Source organism: Cervus elaphus, chromosome 1 (assembly GCF_910594005.1).
Source record: "Cervus elaphus chromosome 1, mCerEla1.1, whole genome shotgun sequence".
Classification (NCBI taxonomy): domain Eukaryota; kingdom Metazoa; phylum Chordata; class Mammalia; order Artiodactyla; family Cervidae; genus Cervus; species Cervus elaphus.
Window position 1 is genome coordinate 75696999 of NC_057815.1, and position 24035 is coordinate 75721033.

Genomic DNA, 24035 nt, shown 5'->3' on the forward strand with positions numbered 1-24035 from the left:
ACCTTTGTTCATAATATAAGGACAAATATTAAAAGATCTTTGAAGGCAGAGCAATAATCAGAATATGTTCCCTTCTCTTCTTTGTCAACATTTTATTCGTTCAGAAAATTATCAGACTATAAGCTTTTCAGTGCTTACAACTCTCAAGTGCTAGTAGAGCCGGAAATTTGCTGTTTGACCCTAGGGCTTCACTCTTTTTTAATCCCTCCCTAGCTACTTGTGAGAGCTTATTTAAAATTCTGAGTTCTCCCCTGGCAGCCACAGTTACAGCTTCTTTGGCAGATTAAAAAGACTAAGAAAAAACATGCAAAGGCTCAGTACTGCTTCCAGTGACCTACATTTGTAGCCAGCTTTTAAAAGATGGCATGTGTCTTATTTTCCAATGAGGAAATCAAAGATAAGATAAAAATATAAAAGAATATAAACCCACCTCTCTGTCACTGGCTTGTGAGAACATTTTTTGATATAACATTGAAATGAACACACAGTTGGCCTTGATGTTTGTGCTTAAGTCAACAAAAGAAAGGAATTTTGCATGCAGAAAAGTGGCCTAAGTTATATAGCAAAATGCCACACTCTGTAACAGGATATTTATTCTCAAGAAGATGAAATATACTTGAAATCTGAGCTTAGATTTTAATTTCTGTGTGGCTACTTAACTAGCTTCAGGACCTTGCACAAGTCACTTAACCTTTCATATTAAAATAGTAATAATTTCTGCCTATGGTATTTGGAGTTCCAAATCAGAAATGAAATATCTGAGGTTTTTGCTTTCTGAATTTTAAAGCATCTATTCCAGACTTCACATTTACTTTCAAAAATTTTATTTTGAACCTATAAAAAATGGATGATTGTGAATACTTGCTGGTTTTGCTACACTCAAATTTTAAATCTTGGAACTGTAATATAGGAGTTTTATCATTCTTGGAAAAGAAGTCATACAAAGTCAAAATTGAGAATATTAGAAAGAGGGTTCACTTTTCTTCTGATTACTTTTTCTGAAAAAGTATTCAGAAGGGAAAGGATTCAATTCTTTTGAGGGGGATAAATGACTTGAAAACTGGAGCCATTCAAACTAAAAGAAAATCAGCCTCCCAAATTAACATGGTGTCCCATTTAATGAAACATTAAAGGACACCATAGGAGTAGAAAGGCAGTATACCATCAAGGATCATAAATTAGACAGTCTGTGAAGATTTATTATGTGTAAAAGGATAACTCTAGTGTTAAAAACGCCCCCCAAAATAGGGCTATTTCTCCAGCTAGTGTTGGGGTGATTCTTTCACTATTTCTCTTCTGATTTAAGTTTTGTTTATCAGAAACTGACAGGCAATTGCAGAAAGCATTAGTTCCTCACAACCATCTTTTCACATTATGGTATATATTAGTGAAATCACAGGCATTCGAAATGTGCTGAGTGTGGGTGCATACATTGAGTCTAAAAGTCTGCTAGATTTCAAAAACAGGATAGAGAGTATTAAAATGAAGACTTAAAGTGGAAGTAGAAAATAAATCTGAAACTATGAAGTGTACTTCTCACGTTTATCTTTTAAAATAGACTATAACATACAGAGTGCTATAGAATTTTAAAAAACCTATTTTATGCTCTTAGTCAGTTACCTCGACTTCTCGGTAGTCAATGAACAAAAAGAGAATGAGTTCTGTTCTACTAAAACCAAATATACTACAGAAAATAATTTTCACATTTAATAAAAATAAAATTATACCCAGTTTCACTTAGTGCCCACAATACCCTAAGGATTTTTGTTTGTGATATTTTCCATAAGTTTTGTTTATCCTGAAAAAAATTAAAAATATTTAATATGAAATAAATAAAACTAGTCACTTGTGTGCTTCTGAGTTAGGAATTTAACTGATCAGGACCCTTTAAATGAAGATAATGCCTGATTCTGTTCCTAACTGAGATTTCTTTGACAATAGATATCCATAAAACTTTGAAGTATTTCTTTTCCAACAGTGTAAAGATTCTGTGACCTTGATTTAATAAATAATTATAAGATTATTGTCACTTTCTTAACTTTTAAAATAGCTATATTTAGAAATGTTTTAGTTACCCTAACAGTTTTTAGGATTTAGTTTATATTCAGTAAAGACATTTAATACTTAAAGGAAAAGAAATAACTTACTATTATATAACTTGTTTGCTCAATGTAGATTTTCATATGTCATGTTTTCTTAAAATGGGTTAATATACACTCTTATACGGTAAACATTTACTCAAAGGAGTTACTACATATGATCTCACTAACTAAACCTGTTAATACTAGTGATGAAGTGGAGCAGTTAGTCTACTTTTTAAAACAATTCACAAAATGTATTGTAATTAAGATATGTCCTATTGTAAAGACTACATTGTTCACCGTTCATTATTCTTTCTCTAAGTAGGAGCATAATATAGGTAAAAATATACATATGCACACTTATGTATACACACATACATAACACATAAACACACACATAGAAGTTCACATTTTTAACAATAGTAGTTACCTAATTAGGAACTCTCTTCACTTTAACTTATATCTCTGGATATGAGTTTTATTGATTGTACAGTCAGAACTAGATTAAACATTAACTTTGAATATGTAAACTTAACTTTGTAAAAAAAAATCTAGAAAGGAAAACTCCAATTTTTATGAATAAAAATATTAATAGATTCCAGCAGTGTAATCTCGCTTCTCTGTAAGTAAAAGCATGACATTTTTATTTTAAGCTTTCTTCTTAAGAAGTCTGAAGTAAAGAGACTGTTTTGAAGGAGTATGTAATATAGATCTTACATTTTGATTTATAAAATCATAAGTTCTGTATCTAAGTTGATGTATTAAAGAAAATTGATAAAACTAATATAGACCTCATAGAGACTTGTTCTTAACAGCTTGGCAGTTATTTATATATATATATATATATATATATATATATATATGTGAGAAAATAATTATGGAAGCTAATATTAGAATGCCAAGAAACCCAGTGCATTTCCTTTTAAACTCCTTTTGGTCAATTAGCATCAATAGACAGTGTTGAAACCTGCAACTGCTTTGGCTAAGACCAGAAGTACTGTTTATGTATCACCAGGCATACTGCTAGAACCTAGATGAGGAGTTTAAATTTATGTGTACCTCATCTTCCCATTCTCACTGCTCGATTGAAGTAGAACTCAGGGGTTAATACATGTCTAAATGCTTTGAGATCCTTCTATGACTGGTGCTCCTAAAAATGTGGTGATTTAGAATGTAATATTTCTAAATGATTATATCTGCGTTTAATTGAAATTATTTTCACTTAGTGCAACTCTTTCTCTTCATTTCTGAATACTTGTAGTGCAGACTTCCATTTTCTGTTCTTCATGTATCCTCCTCCTTCCCTCTATCTTAGTCAAGAAAATTGATAGAGTTTTCCAGTCTTCTCAGCACATTTCTGGTTCACATGATAAAAAGAAACATAAGGATAAGGATGATAATGTGGTAAGGATCAGTGGAAGAGTATCAGGAACACTGCTCTGATCCCAGTGGTTTCATTTTCTATTTTTCAGATTCATATAATTAATGTAGTTTCCAAATCACAGGCATCAGTTTTGTCTGCTTATCCTTGGGAGTTTACTATGCTGATATGAAAGTGTTTTTCACCATTCTTCTTGTAATATCAGTAATTTTGCTAAATTTATATCCAAGAAATAATATCTGAAATTGCACCAAGATGTTCCCTAATAGGTATTGCATTTCGTTTGGTACAAGATAATTCACTAATTGCTAATCTTAAAATCTGTGAGTTTTAAAAACTTTTCAATGTAGCATCAACTACACCCCAAGATCTTCTGACTTATTCCACTCATCTACATTTCTGAATGCTTTTAACAATTAAAGTCACTCCTCCCCCCATACTTTTGAATAGTTAAATGAAGATAATGTGGAGAACATACCTTTAATTTGTGAATATTCAGTTTGATATTCAGACTATGTTTTTTTTAGATTATGATAATCAGTAATATCTTTGGATTTGTATCTCTTTCAAACTTTCAGAAAATAAATATTTCCTCCCAAACCCCCCATAAATCAACAAAGTAATATACTTACTGATACATGGATAATGCTTAAGTAGTATTAATTATACAGTTACCAAAACCTGCAAGGATCAAAAGATTTTATTTTTAAGAAGGATTTCTCATGCTGCATGGATTATGTTGCTACATAATAGCTCAGTAGTACTTCTGCTGAATTGTAAAATAGCTTAGAGAGGAGTATGATGCCCATAGTTGGTGTAATGCATTGGTAATTAAGAGGGTGGGAGGTTAAGCTTCATTAACTGCTGAGGGATTGTATCTTGGGTTTTATTATGCCCTAGAGAACATAAAAAGTGAGAAGGGTCAAACTGTTGGAATCAGATTTTGCTTGTGCATCTGCCAAAACAAAGACCACAAAATAATAAAGCGGTAAGCACAAAATGACATGAATTGAAAAGGGAAGAAATATATTTACAGCATCTTATGGATAAGGATAAATGTTTCTAGTAAAAAAATAAAATGCTGGAGTATACTTTGGTATTACAAGTTTGTAATAATTTCATTTCTTATAGCTTTTTTAAAAAATAGAATAAATAGTTCTTTTTGTCTGAAAGTATTGCCAATTTGTACATTCTTGTTAATTTTCTAACTTAATGTATTTGATTAAAAGAGATACTTTATACTTTCCATACTGTCTTCTGTGTGGAACTTATGATGCCTGCTCTTTATTTTTGTTTATTGATGTTTATGATCCTCATTGCCAAATATATGGGAACTATAAGTACCACATTGTAAAAAAGAACCAAAAATGTGATATTCTTTCTCTTAGGAAGCAAAGATATAACAGCCATAGATTGTGTTCTGTTGGGGCACTGGGTTAGAAATCAAAGACTGGAGATTTTCAAAAATAATGAGGGTGGATGCTGATCTGTGATTGATGGCTATAATATTTGATTATTAAAGAGCTTATTCTTAGCATTCTCTCAAAATAGACATTTTATCAAAACATCAATCAAATTTTTTGTTTGATTAGATACAAGCATTGCAACAAATGGTAGAGATTACAGATACAGTGATCATCTCTGTTAGGGTCAGTGATTCGAGCAGGGTAGATCGATGATGGCATACTACAAAAATGTTAGGGCTTACAAATAAAACAACATACTGAATGTAAACTCTTACAGAAATTTCTGAATAATAAAAAACAAAAAGACCAGAGTATTTCTTTTTTTCCAAAAATATCATTTTAGGTATATGTTTAAATCACTCATTTTTCACTTGAAGAGAACAGGAAAATAGATTTCACATTTTATATTCCTTCAGTTGCTCAGTATCATGTCATATTTTTAGTTCCTTTCATTTCTTCATGTTTAGTCCTTCGCTTTCTTGTTCTACTTTTTATTCTCTTCCCAGCAGTTCTTTTTTCCTAACAGTCTATTGAGTTATAATTGACATGTAGCTTTGTTATTCTAAGGTGTACAGTGTAATGATTGGATGTATGTATGTATTGTAGAATAATAGCAGAATAAGTTTAGTTAATGTCCACTACCTCACATATAGAATTTTTTCTTGTGATGAGAACTTGTAAGATCTACTTTCTCAGCAGCTTTCAGTTATACAGTATTGTTAACTATAGTCACCATGCTATACATTTGTCACATACAGAATTATTTATCTTATAACTAGAAATTTGTACCTTTTGATCACCATCGCCCATTTCCCTGCTTCTGACAACCACCAGTCTGTTCTCTATTTTTATAAGGTCAGATATTTTAGATCCCTCATCTAAATCAGTGTATATAGCAGTTATCTTTCTCTATCTGACTTATTTCACTTAGCAGGATGCCCTCAAGTCCACCATATTGTCACAAATGGGAGAATTTCCTTTTATTTTTTTTAATGGCTAAGTAATATTTTATATATATATAAATTTTCTTCATTCATCTGTTGATAGATACTTAGATTGTTTCTATGCCTTGACTATTGTAAAAAAAAACACTGCAGTGAACATGGAGGTACAGGTATCTCTTTGATATATGATTTCATCTCCTTCAGATATATACCTAGAAGTGGAATTGCTAGATCATTGATAGTTCTATATTTAGAATTGATAGTTCTATATTTAATTTTTTGAGGAACTTTCGTACCATTTTCCATAGTGGCTGCACCAATTTACATTTCCACCAACAGTTCACAAGGGTTCCCTTTTCTCCATTCCCTTTTCTCTACTTCCTTCCCAGAACTTATCTCTTATCTTTTTTATAACAGCCATTCTGAAAGGTACATTAAATAAAATATATTTTTTTTAATTTTATGTTTAATGAAAAATATGTCTAACAATATGTCTAATAATGTCTTCATTAAAAGGTGTTACCAGTTTTTAATTTTTACACTTTCTACCTCTTCATTTCTTTTTTATACTGCTGAATTGTATCTTCAGATTATTTTCTTCAGAAAAGTTGGTGATGAGTAAACTTTTGAAACACTGTATGCCTTTTTAAAACATATTTTGTTCTTAGAGTTAATAGATAGTTTTCCAGGATGGAAAATTCCAGGTTTAATATCAGATTTCCTCATATTTTGAAAACACTTTTTTCCTTGTCATTTAAAATCTAGTTTACTGAAATATCTAATGCAATATATCTCTTGGCTGCTAGTATCCTCTAGTCTGCTTACCGTCTTAATAGTTTGCTTTGTCTAGAATTTCACATGTGTGGAATCATGCAGTATATAATATTTTATATCTGGCTTCTTTCATTTAACGTAATGATTGTTAGATTAACCATATTCTTATGTGTATCAGTAGAGTTTCTTCCTCTAACTAACTTTTTTAGCCATTTACCAGTTGATGGACATTTGGGTTTCCCCTGTTGACTGTTAAATGAAGTTGTGACCGTCCATGTACATGTCTTTGTACATGTTTTCATTTCTCTTTGGCAGGTACCTAAGAAGATAATTGCTGGATCATATTGAAAGTGACTGTTCACTTTTTAGAGAAATTTCCAAACTCTTCTCTAAAGTAGCCGCGCAGTTTAGCATTCTTACCAGTGGTATATAAGAATTCCATTTGCCTGCTTTCTTTTTAACAGTTGGTATTACCATTTTTTAAATTTTATTTTAACAGTTCCAGTGCACATATAGTGATAACTCGATGTGGTTTTAATTTGCATGTTCCTAATCACTAAAAGTTGAGGGCATGAGGAGAAAGGGGCAACAGAGGATGAGATGATTGGATGGCATCATCGACTCAATAGACACAAGTTTGAACAAGCCTCCGGGATATAGTGAAGGACAGGCAAACCTGGCATGCTGCAGCCCACGGGATCACAGAGTCGGACACGACTGAGCGACTGAACAGCAATAACAATAATTAATGATATCGAGCGTCTTTTCTTGTATTTGCCATCCATGTATCTTTTGGTAGAGTGTTCAACTCTTTTGTCCACCTGTTATTGGACCGTTTGCATTTTTGTCATTGAGTTATGTGTTCTTTTATATTTTGGATATAAATTCTTTGTCAGATAACTGTTTAGCAAATATCTACTCCCAATCTATAGCTTCCTTCTTTGTTTTCTTAACAGTGTCATTTGAAAAACATTTTTAAAGTTCAGTATATTTCATGCTTTGTTTTTCTCCTATTTAAGAAAAATTTGGATCACTCAGAGTTGAGCACACTTTTCTTTAAAGGACTAGTTAGTAAATGTTTCTAGCTTTGCAGACCATGTGGCCTCTGTCACAACTACTCAGTTCTGCCCTTGTATCACTCAGGCAGACAGTTCCTAAACAGAGGAGGATGACTATGTTTACAAAAACTTTGTTTACAAAAACAGGTGACTGGTTGGATTTGGCCCAGTTTCCTGATTCTTGGACTACCTAAAAACCACTGTTTTCTCCTCTGTTGTTTTCTAAGAATTTGTTGTTATCCTGTCTCTATTAAATTGCCTTGGCATCTGTGTAGAAAATCAATTAAAAAAATATCTGAGTCTCTTCCCTAACTTTCTTTTCTGTTCCATTGAATCATATGTCTATCTTAAATGGACTTCATCCTTCTGTTTTTATGTCTTGAAATTAGATATTTTAAGTCGTAACTTTCTTCTTTTTTAAAGTTGTTTAGGATACTATAGGGCTTTTGCATTTCTGAATAAATTTTAGATTCAGCTCAGCAGTTCATATGAAAAAGCTTGCTAGAATTATTCTTTTTCTTCTTACTTGCTTCCCTCTATGTTGTTGATAATTTCCCTTACTATCTTCAAGTTCATTGATTTGCGGCCTACTCATGGCATTTCCTTTCTATATTGTTTTGAACTAATTCCCTTAATTTTACTGTTAATTTAATGAAATTGTTGTTTTTAATGAGTTAACTTATAATTCCTGCTATTATAAATTATGCTCTTCTTTTCTATCAAATGAGTTTTTATTGGCTATCCAAACATACAGATTACTACATTAAGCAAACCCCTAAGCAACAACATTAAGCAAACAGCAGTAATAAAGACTCAGAAGTAGAGAAGCTCAGGACTTACTGGGTTAGCACACATTGTCCACTTTGTAAGAGAACAGTATAAAAAAAGGTACAAACTACAATCATATCTTCTTTCTGAGATACTTAAGAGTCAGCTGAGAGCTCTATTGCTACATGCTGCCCTGAGCCAGGAGAGGGAATTAATTAAGGAAATAATTGTGGAGAAAGTAAGGAGGAGGAAGAGCTGACAGAAAGGAAGGAAAGAAGGATGAAAGACAATAACCTGACTTCTTACATACTTTGAATTTGACATGTAGTTGAGCATTCAGGTAGAATATCCAGAAGGCTGTTAAAAATCTAAGTCCAGAAATCGCATGATTGGAAACAGATTTGTTAGCCATTATTCATTACACCCTCAAACATTTATTGAATGCTTACTGTGTGCCAGACACACTATGTTATAGACTGAATGTTTGTGTTCCCCAGCCCTCCCCTCCCCCCACCCCTGGGAATACATGTCCTTCTCTCATGCAAGATACATTTAGTCCAATCCCATAACCAGTACTAACTGAACATGTGAAACCAGGCAAGTTAGGTGGTTCCATAGTACAGTGGTGGGACAGGCATAGGAAAGACATTTCAAATCCAAGGGAGAAATCAGAAAGAAGGAATGGATGATATATCCCAAGTAAGTCTTAAATTTAACAAAGCAAATTTCAAAAGATTTTCAGGCCCAAGAATGCACCTCTTAGGTTCAATCCTCTGGCTCCTAGACCCATTGGGGTGGTAATTTCACACCCTTTCAGCTGGTCAGTCAGTAAGTTCAGTCGCTAAGTCATGTCCGACTCATTGTGACCCCATGGATTGCATCGCACCAGGCTTATGTGTCCATCATCAACTCCCAGAAGTTGTCAGTGATGCCATCCAACCGTCTCATCCTCTGTCGTCCCCTTCTCCTGCCTTCAGTCTTTCCCAGCATCAGGGTCTTTTCCAATAAGTCTGTTCTTCAAGTCAGGTGGCCAAAGTATTGGAGCTTCAGCTTCAGCATCACTCCTTTCAGTGAATATTCAGGACTGATTTCCTTAAGGATTGACTGGTTTGATCTGCTTGCTGTCCAAGGGACTCTCAAGAGGCTTCTCCAATACCGCTGTTCAAAAGCATCAATTCTTCAGCACTCAACTTTCTTTATAGACCAACTCTCGCATCCATACATGACGACTGGAAAAACCATAGCTTTGATAGATGGACCTTTGTTGGCGAAGTAATGTCTCTGCTTTTTAATATGCTGTCTAAGTTGATCATAGCTTTTCTTCCAAGGCGTAAGCGACTTTTAATTTCATGGTGATTTCAAAATCACCATTTGCAGTGATTTTGGAGCCCAAGAAAGTAAAGCCTCTCGCTGTTTCCATTGTTTCCCCATTTGCCGTGAAGTGATGGGACCGGATGCCATGATCTTCGTTTATTGAATGTTGAGTTTTAAGCCAGCTTTTTCACTCTCCTCTTTCACTTTCATCAAGAGGCTCTTCAGTTCCTCTTCACTTTCTGCCATAAGGGTTGTGTCATCTGCATATCTGAGATTATTGATATTTCTCCCAGCAATCTTGATTCCAGCTTGTACTTCATCCAGCCTGGCATTTCACATGATGTACTCTGCATATAAGTTAAATAAATTAAATAAGCAGGGTAACAATATATAACCTTGATGTACTCCTTTCCCAATTTTGAACCAGTCTATTGTTTCATGTCTGGTTCTAACTGTTGCTTCTTGACCTGCATACAGGTTTCATAGGAGGCAGGTAAGATGGTCTGGTATTCCCATCTCTTGAAGGATTTTCCACAGTTTGTTGTGATCCATACAGTCAAAGGCTTTGGCATAGTCAATGAAGCAGAAGTAGATGTTTTTTCTGGAATTCTCTAGCTTTGCTTTCTCTGAGCATTACTTTGCTAGTGTGTGAGAGGAGTGCAATTGTGTGATAGTTTGAACATTCTTTTGCATGGTAGTTTGCCTTTCTTTGGGATTGGAATGAAAACTGACCTTTTCCAGTCCTATGGCCACTGCTGTATTTTCCAAATTTGCTGGCATATACAGTGCAGCCCTTTCCTGCATCATCTTTTAGGATTTGAAATAGCTCACCTGGAATTATATGGCATCACTGACTCGATGGACATGAGTTTGAGTAAGCTCCGGGAGTTGGTGATGGACAGGGAAGCCTGGAGTGCTACAGTTCATGGGGTTGCAAACAGTCAGACACGACTGAGCAACTTAAGTAAACTTAACTGAGCTTTGTTCATACTGATGCTTCCTAAGGCCCACTTGACTTTGAACTCCAGGATGTCTGGCTCTAGGTGAGTGATCACACCATCGTGGTTATCTGGGTCGTGCAGATCTTTTCTGTATAGTTCGTCTGTGTATTCTTCCCACCTTAGTATCGTCTTCTTCTTTTAGGTCCATACAGTTTCTGTCCTTTATTGTGCCTGTCTTTGTATGAAACAATCCCTTGGAATCTTTGATTTTCTTGAAGAGATCTCTAGTCTTTCCCATTCTATTGTTTTCCTCTATTTCTTTGCATTCATCACTGAGGAAGGCTTTCATATCTCTCCTTGTTATTCTTTGGAACTCTGCATTCAGATGGGTATATATTTCCTTTTCTCCTTTGCTTTGCTCCCTACATGGCATAGCTTATGGTTTCATTGAGTTAGACAAGGCTGTGATTGGCGTAATCACTTTGGTTAGTTTTCTCTGGTCGTGGTTTTCATTCTGTCTGCCTTCTGATGGATGAGGATAAGAAGTTTGTGTCCTTCCTTGGGAAGGACAGACTGTGGGTAAAACTGAGTCTTGCTCTGGTGGGTGGGGCTATGTTCAGTAAATCTTTAATCCAATTTTCTGCTGATGGGTGGGGCTGTGTTCCCTCCCTGTAGTTTGGCCTGAGGCCAAACTGTGGTAGCTGTAATGGTGGTAATGGGTCCTCCTTCAGAAGAACTTATACCAGCACAGTGGGCTCCCAGGACCTTGGTAATCAGTGCCCCTGGCCCCGCAGCAGGCCACTTATCGACGCATACCTCCACCGGAGACTCCCAAACACTCACAGGCAAGTCTGGCTCAGTCTCTTATGGGGTCACTGCTCCTTTCTCCCGGAGAAGGCGATGGCACCCCACTCCAGTCCTCTTGCCTGGAGAATCCCATGGATGGAGGAGCCTGGTAGTCTGCAGTCCATGGGGTCGCTAAGAGTCGGACACGACTGAGCGACTTCACTTTCACATTTCACTTTCATGCATTGGAGAAGGAAATGGCAACCCATTCCAGTGTTCTTGCCTGGAGAATCCCAGGGACAGGGGAGCCTGGTGGGCTGCCGTCATGGGGTCGCACAGAGTTGGACACGACTGAAGTGACTTAGCAGCAGCAGCAGCTCCTTTCTCCTGGGTCCTGGTCCGCACAAGGTTTTGTTGTGCTCTCCAAGAGTCTGTTTTCCTGGGTTCTCAGCCCTTTTGCTGGATCCCCAAGTCAGAAAATCTGTTGTGGGCCCTAGAACTTTTGCAACATTGTGAGAGCTTCTGTATACTTGTTCTCCAGTTTGTGGGTGGTGTATTGGCGGTTCTGTAGTGGCGCTAATGGCGACCTCCTCCAAGAGGACGTATGCCACATGCCGCTCCTCCCAGGTCTGCTGCAGCCAGAGCCCTGTCCCTGAGTCAGGTCACTGCTGACCCGTGCCTCTGCGGACACACTCAGACACTCAAAGGCAGGTCTGACGCAATCCCGTGTGGGGGTCACTGCTTTCCCTCAGTCCTGGTGTGCACAAGGTTTTGTTTGTGTCCTCCAAGCATCTCTGGCAGTTCTGAGGTTTGATTCTAAAAGTGATTTCACCCCTCCTACCATCTTGTGGGACTTCTCCTTTGCTCTTAGATGCAATGTATCTTTTTTTTTTTTGGTGTGATTCAGCATTCTCCTGTCGATGGTTGTTCAGCAGCTAGTTGCAATCTTGGTGTTCTTGCAGGAGATGAGTATACATCCTTCTATTCTGCCATCTTGTCCACAGATCCTAAATCTAAAACTTTAGAAAAAATTAAAGGAATAAATCTTTATGACTTTGGGTTAGGCATTAATTTCTTAAATACAACACCAAAAGTACAACCAACAAAAGAAAAAAAAACAATAAACTGGACTTCATCAAAATTAAAAATGTTTTTGCATCAAAACACACTAGTGAGAAAGTGAAAAGACAAAACCACAGAATGTGAGAATATATCATATATACAATAAGGGTCTAATACCCAGAATAGATAAAGAATTGTCATAACTCAACAATGTAAAGAACCCGGTTAAAAAGTGGGCAAAGGATATATAGACATATTTCCAAAGAATATATACAAGTGTCCAAAACTAACACATGAAAAGAAACTCAACATCATTAGTCATCAGTGAAATGCAAATCGAAACTACAGTGAGATACTACATCACACCTACTAGGATAGCTATTTTTTCAATAAAGAAAGAAAAAATGTTAGGATGTGGAAAAATTGGAACCCTCAAACATTGTTGGTAAGAATATAAAATGGTGCGGCCACTATGGAAAACATTTTTGTAGTTCCTGTAAAACTCTTATGACCCAGCAGTTCCTTTCCTAGGTGTATATCCCAGAGAATTGGATATATATGTTCACATTAAAACTCACGCATGAATATTCATAGCTGCTTTGTCATAACAGCTAAAAAGTAGAAACAATCCAGATGTCTACCAACTGATGAATGGATAAACAAACGTGACATATATCCAATCAGTGGAATATTATTCAGTCATAAAACAAAATGAAATACATATAGCAACATGGATGAACCTTGAAAACACCACGCTAAGTGAAATAAAACAGATCCAAAAATTGTGTGTTACATAATTCTATTTAAATTAATTGTCTAAACTAGACTAATCCATAGGACAGAAAGTAGATTAAAGATTGCCAGGACTAGAAGAAGGGAGAATGGGTAGTGACTGCTTAATGAGTGTACTATTTCTTTTGAGAGTATTGAAAATGTTCTGAAAGTAAATAGTGGTAATGGCTGAACAACTCTTAATATACTAAAAGTCACTCAACTGCACTTTAAAATACTTAAAATAATCAATTTTGTTTTATGTGATTTTTATTTCAATTGAAAGTACTTAATATATGCATATATTAATATATGTATATTTATTATTTATATATATGAAAACATAACCTTTAGATGAATATTACTAGTTAGAGTGTACTTTCTATACATATTTTGAACATTTTCCTCTTTAGAAAATGAGCATCTGTTTTATCAGTACTGAAATTGGAATCATTGTAATTTTCATCTTATAAAAGTTTTTGAAATGGTGAAATGTCCACCATAGGAGTAGATGCATATTTAATAAGATTTATAAGGAAATGCTCACCTATGTTTATACTCTCATCTTGTTTACATGTCTTAGCCATATTAATAAAAGATCTCTGATATTTTAGTCTAGTTCCTTAATACTATACACCTTAATATTAGAACATCTCTATTCCAGGTTGATATATTTTAACTAATGAGAGACAGTGTGGTATACATTTTAAAAATATACACTGTCTCTTTTGAAAAAAGTTTTTAATGTTTTTGTTGTTGAGTTATGACCTTCGTCATAACTGTTATTAAATGTTCCTGAGATTGAAAAAAATACAAATATTTATACTAAATGTTGCCTAATATTGACAATACAAAATGTGTGGCTCTGAGTAAAAATTAGGACAGTGATTTGACTGAATTCTCATAATCAAACATTTATTGAATGCTTGACATGTGACAGGTACCATTCTTTGCATTTACATTTTTACCTCATTTATTACTGACAACAAACCAATGAAGTAAATACTACTATCTGCATTTTTCCAGTATTGAATGGAGACGTATAGAGGTGCTCCAGGTGGTCAGGGTAACCACAGATACAGCTCAACTGCAAAGTCAGGATTTGAATCTGAACAATCTGGTTGCTGAATTCAAATTTAGGACCTCTATGCTATGTTGAACTATACACATATATTGGTTTCCATTGAAAAAATGTTACTTTGTATTTTGTAAGAAATGAATGCTTTGCTCGGTATAATATAGTCAGAGTTTTAATGATACAACTAGTGTCTAATACTAGCATATATTATAGAGTGAATCCACTGTGAGATCTTTTAGGAGATTACTAAAATATATGATGGTTACTATAATTTTTAGTTGACACAGTTTTAAGCATAAGTAAATTTAATCCTGTAAAGTATAAATTGCAGCTTACACTAATTTTTGAAGACACACAAGATTATGTTTACTAATCCAAATGCTCCAGTTTATGATTATAGTTGATAAAAAACAAAATTACTGCTTGTGCTTTCCTTCTCCAAAAAGTGTGTGGACTCTTCACAAAACAATGTTTTCTATATGTTTTCTTGTAGCCACTCAGTAGCTCATTTGGTAGATCAGCTTCTAAGTAAGGAAAATTGGAATTCTTTGTCTCTTCATTTAATCAGAGATTTTAAATTCTATTTTCATTGTTAAAGTTAGAGTCAGAGGCTTGCAGGTGCAAAACTAATGTTTGATATGGACAAAATAAATGTCTTTATTCTTAGTTTTTACTTCACCCATTATTTTGGTGAATGAGTTTTTTTAACTCTAGAATTACAAACCAGTAAACAGATTACGCGCATGCTTTATTTTTACCTTGTGGCAAACATAACAATAATTACATATAACACAAAAGTGTTAATTCTAGACTTTAAGAGTATAAAATTTTTTTTGATAATCATAGTGTCTAACAGCATTTGATTTTTGCTAGTATAAAAATTTGATTTTTTTTTCAAATTCTAGCTCATTAGTAAAAAGTTAAATTTCACATTTAATACTGTGTAAATCTTTCTCTACTGTAGAATATCAATATTGTCATGATATTATGCTGGAGTCAATTTTAAAGTGTCAATTTTTAACACATTGGAAAGTTCTAATATTATGATTTTTAAAAATTGTCACTTTTTTGGTTTTTTTTACCACAGATGCTTAATAATGTGTCATTCTGTTTTCTTAGAAACTTCCTGCACCATTAATTGATGATAGCTATAAAAAAGAATGCGATGAAGATGTATGCAGTCATAAAATAGAATCTGATATTAAGATGAAAATAGCTTGGCGTTACCAGTTATTACCCAAGATGGAGGTAAGTCAACAAACTCTTTCCAAAATTGGCAAATATATTTGTTTTCATTTTATAGAATCTCTTGTGATATACTTGTTACTCTTTAAATGCAATACAATGTTTATTTGTTTATTTAAATAATTACTTATTTGTAGAGTATCTTATCTAGATGACTTTTTCCCCCAATTTTATTGTGAAATAATTGACATATGTCACTTTATACCTTTAATGTGTACAGCATGATGGTTTGATTTACATAAGTTGTGAAATGATTGCTACAATAGGTTCAGTTAACATCCTTCATCCCATATGAATAAAATGAAAAGAAAAAGGAAAAAATATTTCTCCTTGTAATGAGAATGCTAGGATTTACCCTCTTAGCTTTCCTGTATATTATTCAACAGTCTTAGCTACAGTCATCGTTATGTACATTACATCCGTAGTAGTTATTGTTCAGTCACCCAGTCATGTCCGACTCTTTGCGACCACATAGATTGCAGCACACCAGGCCTCCCTGTCCCTCACCATCTCCCGGAGTTTGCCCAAGTTCATGTTCATTGCATCAGTGATGCCATCCAGCCATCTCATCCTCTGACGCCCTCTTCTCCTTCTGCCCTCAATCTTTCCCAGCCTCAGGGACTTTTCCAATGAGTTGTCTGTTCTCATCAGATCACCAAAATACTGGAGCTTCATCTCCATCATCAGTCCTTCCGGTGAATATTCAAGGTTGATCTCCCTTAAGACTGACTGATTTGATCTCCTTGCTGTCTTAAGGACTTTCAGGGGTCTTCTCCAGCACCACAGTTTGAAGGCATCAACTCTTTGATGTTCTGCCTTCTTTATGATCCATCTATCACAACACCATGTGACCACTGGGAAGACCTTAGCCTTAACTGTATGGACCTTTGTCAGCAGAGAAATGTCTCTGCTTTTCCATACATTGTCTAGGTTTGTCATCACTTTCCTGCCAAGAAAGTAATCATCTTCTGATTTCATGGCTGAAGTCACCATCTGCAGTGATTTTGGAGACCTAGAAGAGGATATCTGTCACTTATTTCCACATTTTCCCCTTCTGTTTGTCATGCAATAATAGAGCCAGATGCCATGATCTGAGTTCTTCATTTTTTTAGTATTTAGTCTTAAGCCAGCTTTTTCACTCTCCTTCACCCTCATCAAGAGGCTCTTTAGTTTCTTTTCACTTTCTGCCATTAGAGTGGTGTCATCCACATATCTGAGATTCTTGATGCTTCTCCCACCTATCTTGATTCTGGCTTTTAACTCATCAATCCTGGCATTTCTCATGATATGCTCAGCGTATAGGTTAAACAAACGGGGTGACAGCAGACAGCCCTGTCGTACTCCTTTCTCGATCTTGAACCAATCAGTTTGCCCATACATGTTTCTAACTGTTGCTTCTTGACCCGCATACATGTTTCTCAGGAGACAGGTAAGATGGTCTGGTATTCCCATCTCTCTAAGAACTTTCCACAGTTTGTCATGATCCACACGGTCAACGGCTTTAGCACAGTCGATGAAACAGAGGTAGATGTTTTTCTGAAATTCCTTGCTTTCTGTATAATCCAGCAAATGTTGGCAATTTGACCTCTAGTTCCTTTTTCTTTTCTGTAACCAACTTGGACATCTGGAAGTTCTTGGTTCACATAATGCTGAAGCCTAGCATGCAAGATTTTAAGCATGACCTTACTAGAATGGAAGATGAGTACAGTTGTCCAATGGTTATCACATTCTTTGGTACTACCATTCTTGGGAGTTGGGATGAGGATTGACCTTTTCAGTCCTGTGGCCACTGCTGGGTCTTCCAGGTTTGCTGACATAATGAATGCAAAACCTTGACGGCATCCTCCTTTAGGGATTTGAATAGTTCATTGCATCCACTAGATTTGTTAGCAACAGTGCTTCTTAAGGCCCACTTGACTTTGCACTCCAAAATGTCTGGCTCTGGGTGACTAAGTATACCATCATAGTAATCCAGTTCATTAAGATCTCTTTTATACAGTTCTTCTGTGTATTCTTTCCATCTCTTCTTGATCTCTTCAAGATCAAGAATATGCTTGAATAATCCGAAATTACTCCTCCCTGACCTGCCCCGGTCTATGGAAAAATTGTCTTCCACAAAACTGGTCATTGGTGCCAAAAAGGTTGGAGACCACTGCTGTGAATGACTTTTGGTAGTATTAACATTTTAACAATATTAATTCCACAATCCATGAACATGGAATACCTTTTCATTTATTTGTATCTTTTTCAGTATCTTTCATCAATGTCTTATAGTTTTCATAATAGAGATCTTTCACCTCCTTGGTTAAATTTACTTCTAAGTATTTTATTGTTTTTGATACTATTGTAAATGGGATGATATTTCCTAAAAATTACTGAGCCCATGAAAGCCACAGCTACTGAAGCACAGCTCTACAACAGGAGAAGCTACAGCCTTGAGAAGCCATTGCAGCACAACTAGAGAAAGCCCTTACGCCAAAGACCCAGCACAACCAAATAAATAAATAAGAAAGAAAGAAATGGGCTCACACATTTAGAAAACAAACTTAAATAAATAAATGCATGGCAGACTGTCAATCACATTACCTTCCTGCCAACCTCAGACCAGCCTTAGAATTCTCTGTGGAGTGTCTGGGTGGTTCCTACCAGTTAATGAGAATTTGAATTATGAGGTGAAATCCATTATAAGCCCACATTATGAAAATATAAACTTCTCAAGATTGTATAAAGGATTTATACCGCCTGATCCAAGCCTACCTTTTTGGTTTGTGTCCTGTGTGTGCATAAAACTATATTCACCCCTGCTCTGAGAACTGCTCTGTGAATTGCTTGTATTTCTGCTGACGATGCTTTTCACTTTCTGACTCACCAACTCATCCTTCTCCAAGTGTAAATAATATGTAATTATCTAGTTTCTTATATTTGTTTCCATAATACCACGTGTATTTTAAAGTACTTTTATACATTGTTTTTAATTAGTTGGTAGTATCATTCTTTTCTCCACCAGAAAGATTTCTGTATAGGGCAGAGAACTTGTTTTATTTTCTCTTGTATCTCTAGCACCTTTATTAATGCCGTTTATTCATTCAGTCAGAAAATACTGATTAAGCATCAACTGTATTCCAAGTATAAAATGTGTTGTAATAGGCATATATTAAGCAGTGGTTAATTGTTCTAATTCAGATGGGCATGGTGTTTGAATAGTATCATTTTTAAGTGTGATTTAAGTGACTGAACAAACTACAAATTGGAGAGGGAGTACTTGCAGCTTATATAATAGAATAATAGTCTACCATCTCAACTTTTAAGAACAGGAAAAATTGTAAAAAGAAGAAATTTAGGTAGCTCTTAAACGTAAGAACAGATGCCAAATTTCAGTTATAACAAAAGAAATGCAAATTAAAGCTAAATTAAAATTAATTTAATGCAAATTAAAACCTGGCATTTTTCTTTTACTAGATTGTCAATAATCTAAAATGTTTGGTAAGATATTAAATTAGCAAAGACAGGAAGAGACTAGTACTCATGCTTTGCTGGTAGAAATGTAAATGGCTTCCATGAAGGGTAATTTGTCAGTATCCTTCAAAATTACAAAATCTTGTACCCTTTGATTCTTTATTGGAAATTTACAGCATTAATATATTTACTCAGATGTAAAATTCAATATGCATGACCTGTATATGAGGCATGATTTTTTATAGCAAAAAATTAGAAATAGTCCAAATGTCCATCAGTAAGCAACTAGTTAAATAATGGTAATATGGTAATTTACCATAATAAACTATGGTAAATGTGTACAGTAGAAAACCATACATTTGTATTAAAAAGTAAAAGGAAGCTCAACAGTCAGAAATTGTTGCAGAGATAGCCTAGAATGTGAATGAGAACTGTATAAGAGGCCAGAATAAATGTAGTTGTTCTGCTTGGAAAATGTGAATTAATTTATAAGGATTAAAGCAAACAATGTAGGATTTACACTTGAGAACCCTAATGGCAAAAACTTCATGCCTGTAATCTGGCAGATTCATTTAAGTACTGGGCTTAAGGATGACTTTTGTATAAAGTAACTGTATTTCTGATTTTTCTGCTGGTGTGTTCTGAAAGACATTAAGAATATAAACTCTAAGTTGAATTTAGTTTTTCTGTAAAGATAGTATACCAATTCAGTTTCACTTTATATAAAATACTTGTATCTTCCATTTCCTTTTCTTTTTTAACTCTTATCTCATCTTGGTTCTGGTCTTTTCATGGTCACTGACATTCTTGAAGTAAAGTTGTCAGTGAAAATATGAGTAATTGAAACTTTAAGACTTTCTCTCACTGCTTGTTATGAAACCTGTTTCAATTTGGGGAGAAAATTCTTTATTTCTTTATAATTTTAGTTGTTTCTTTCTGTATTGTAATTGCAGACACTGTTCCTACCCCCTTTTATATATGAGTAATACTGCTTATTCTGTTTTTTCCTTTTAGAGTATGGTGTGCTTGCAGTTGTTACTATGGGAGTAAACTTCTGCCACGTTGCACATTTACACGTAAACCTAAGTTTTCAAGGTTTAGAGCTTGAGTGTTTTACGATTTTACAATGGTTTTCTCCAGATGATTTGCTTTCCCATTTTCTCAAGACTCCACTAAAATATCACTTTTTGGGAATGTCTTCCTTTGTCACTCTATATAAAATAAAACCACTCTCCCATACCCTTTCACCACCATATTTTTCTTCAGAGAACCTATCATCACTTAGCATATAATGTGTCATCCATCTCCTCTGACTAGAGTGTGAGTCAGTGGGAGAAAGACTTTGACTATTTTGTTTTCCTGATCTATAATAGGTGCTCAATAGTTGTTTGTTGAATACACAAGTGAATGAATTATTTGGTGTGTGAATTAAATGAGTTAAGTTGCATTAATGAGTACACACCAAGTAGCAGCTTATTTTGAATTTACACTCGGTGGACAAGCTTTCGTTTACTAGTATTTAAAGCAAGTTCTGTCAAGTTTAGAAAATAGAATCATCTTCTGACTTCTTTGCTTTTCTTTGAAATGTCACTGGCCTGTATATTTACCTGTCACAGAAACTTTGTACAAGACTGATAAACTTTGATGATCACCTGTCATTATCTGCTTTATAAATCCAGACCTTATCTTGCCATTATCAATTTAAAAACAACAGTAAAACCCCGATTTTCTGTATTTTACTTGAGATAAAATATAGTTAATACTATTATGAGTAAAGTTTAGTCAAGTAGTCCAAAACATAATGTAACAGAAAGGCATTCTGTTGATTTTCAGAGATGCCTTTTAACATAATATCTCTCAATCCTAAGAATGTAGTCCTATTCCTATCTAGGGAATGCAAAAAAGGATAAGAATATGTACACTTGAAAAAATAACAGTAGCTCAGTAAAGCATAAAGTAGTGCTTCTTCCCACTGGAGGAGTGTATAGTTTGTAGATGCCAACTTTGCTTCATCCTGTGATTTTGATTTTCTCTCCTGGGTGGACATGTGTCCTTCTTTCTGTTGAATCATTAAACCAAACCTTGTTCCCTGTTCACACCAAGGATTGATAAAAGTGAAAAAGTGTTAGTTGCTTAGTTGTGTCCACCTTTGCAAATCCATAGACTGTAGCCTGCCAGGCTCCTCTCTCCCTGGAGTTCTTTAGGCAAGAATAAATACTGGAGTGGGTTGTCATTCCCTTCTCCAGGGAATCTTTCTGACCCAGGGATCAAACCCAGATCTCCTGGATTATAGGCATCCTCTGTACTGCCTGAGCCACCAAGGAGGCCCCATGCCCTTCCAAGGATGATGGCCTACAGCCTATTCTGAGACCTAATTTGTTTAATACTGTAGAGCTCTACTACCAAGGCTTAGAATGGCTCCAGCAATTTATAACAGCATGTTAGATCTCTATTATATTAAATCCTCATTACGCTTTGGCTTTTCATCTTAGTAGTTCAGCTACAACAGTCCAGTGATAGATATATACATGTTTTAGATGACAACAAATACCATTTTTCCAATAGAGCAGTGTAATGGCAAAATATAGTGATGGATCTTATGATTCTCTACTGAATCATAACACAATAATAACAATTAATAATATTTATTATTATTAATTGCTTGATAATTTACAAGATATTCATTTCCAGTATTTCATTAGATTCTTATAATAGTCTGGTGAAATTGTTATTATTCACTCTGGTTTCTAATGATTGAACTGATGCTGAAAATGGTTTATAACCGTTTGGATTCTTGCTTTCTGTTATGCTGTACTGAGAAACAAGAAATGATAACACTAAGAAAATGTCTTGTTTGGACTGTTTTTTTTCTGGTGCAGCTCTTGTCTGAATTTTTGCTTTCTTTCTGACATATTCATGGTGAGGGAGGGTATTGTTTTGTTGTTCCTCTTGGAAACCTTTAGCATAGAAATTTTTATTGAACCATTCCATTTTACTCTCTTCCACAGCTGACGAAGTTAAAGGGTAGTTTATGAATGTGAATTAAGTGTTCATTATGTAAAACTATACCAAACTGAGTAAATAGTTATTGATTGGAATAGTTATTGATGATAGTTCAATTTTTTCAGTGCATTTATTGTTTCAGGAAGTTGATAGTTTTTCATGGATTACCATTATTATTATTAGATTTAAAGCATTCAGTGACCTTTTTAAAAGGAAATGTTTTAAGTCTTTATTTTACAATTCTAGACCTCAGAAGATTTCACAGCATTTCAATCATCTGATGATACGTTAACACTCTGTGTCTTGGGTAGAAAAAAATTGCAAAATTGTTTTTCCTGTAAGAGTGTATTTATTTTTCATTTTTATTGCAGCATTAAAGTTTTGCATCATTGATTAAATGTTTAATGTCTACCCTATAAATATTTTAGTTGCCATATCTAATCTTAATTTCTAAAAAAAAGTAATAATTTAATTGTAATTTTAAAATTTTCCAAATAAATTTTTACATTTTGATGAATTATTTGTGTTCTGTGTGTAGACTGTCACAGCATGAAATCAATTTTCTCCTTGATTCATCCCAAATCTCAGATTTCGATGACATTAATATTATCATTAGAAACATTGATAGAGACGGCAACTTAAAAAGCATACTTTGCTTCTTGGCAATTTAGCATATTTCTCAGAGTGCATAGGACTTCAAGAACCTTCAGTCCACTAATAAATTTATTAACTTAAAAGAGGCGAAAAGTCTCTTTCTTTCTCTCTCCCCATGGCCAGTCCGCTAAAATAGATTATTCATGCTTATTTGATTCAGGTAGGCTTTTGCAAGCTTCCCTACTAGGCCTGGGAATGTGGTACATTGAGGCCTTTTCAGAGGCTTCTGACATAGACCAGGCTTTTATTGCATGGTGTTTTATTATTACCAAATCCTAGTCTCCACCCAGTTTGTAGGCACTCCGCTTATTCTTTTGAATCAGGAAAGGTTATCACCTACCTTAATCCATGCAGCAGTGTGGATTAAGGACACCAGTGTGCCCCAGGATTCTCAAAGAGGATCCTGGAAACTTCTTGTTTCTTCTTTTTTGCTGTCTTTACTAAATTCTATTGGGCCTTAGGGGGATTTGCATCTGAAATGGGCAACCTGGTGTTTTTCTCAATGAAGACATCAGATCAAAGTTCAGTTAGTCAAGGCCTTTCTAAAACATTAAGGGGGCTTGGACTTACACAATAAAAAGATGAGCTCTAGCAGAGATTGCAGTAAAAACATTTTGAACCATAATCCGGATAAAGAATAGATTATAGGCCAAAGAACAGACCTTGTTTAAATTGCTTTAGACTAATAACTTTACATTTAAAAACCTTACACCCTCTTTTTAAGAAACAAATTTTAATGTGACATAATGTACTTGTTAGCAATTTCGTGGCAAATGGATAAATCATGTTTTTGAAACCATACATCAGAATATATTTTGTATTGAAAAGATTAGATTAAGCCAATTGATAGGTCTCTTTTATTAATGAAAACAAATAATACCTTATGGAGGAATGAAGAGCTATTCTATATATCAAATGAATGACAAACCCCCAGACTCTGAATCTGAGAATAGTGTTTCTACTAGACTTTAATTTTTTTAAATTCTGTATTACTATATAATTTGATGTTTGTAGGGATTTAATTTAATATGAATTCCTGAAGTCTTAAAATGCAAACACCTAGTGGCAAGTGAATGTCTATTTCTTCTCTGAATTACAAAAGTGTCACTTACTTAGTAAAATAAATTAAGAACCTACTCTGTACAGTTCCTCAGTTTCCATAAATATTAACCTAGTTTTGTTGAGTGTTCTGAAATTTTTGTGTTTTGTAGTATTTAAGACCGTGAAAATTAAGTAAATAAAGATCAGAGATT

General features: G+C 34.6%; 1 protein-coding gene across 1 annotated transcript in view; it reads left to right on the forward strand.

Annotated features, from left to right (window-relative positions):
* Nucleotides 1–24035, forward strand: part of ELP4 (elongator acetyltransferase complex subunit 4) — a 227412-nt gene that overhangs the window by 35947 nt on the left and 167430 nt on the right. Inside the window, exon 4 of the mRNA XM_043908655.1 lies at nucleotides 15544–15672. Coding sequence (XP_043764590.1) covers nucleotides 15544–15672 — 129 coding nt within the window. The remainder of the gene's footprint in view (nucleotides 1–15543; nucleotides 15673–24035) is intronic.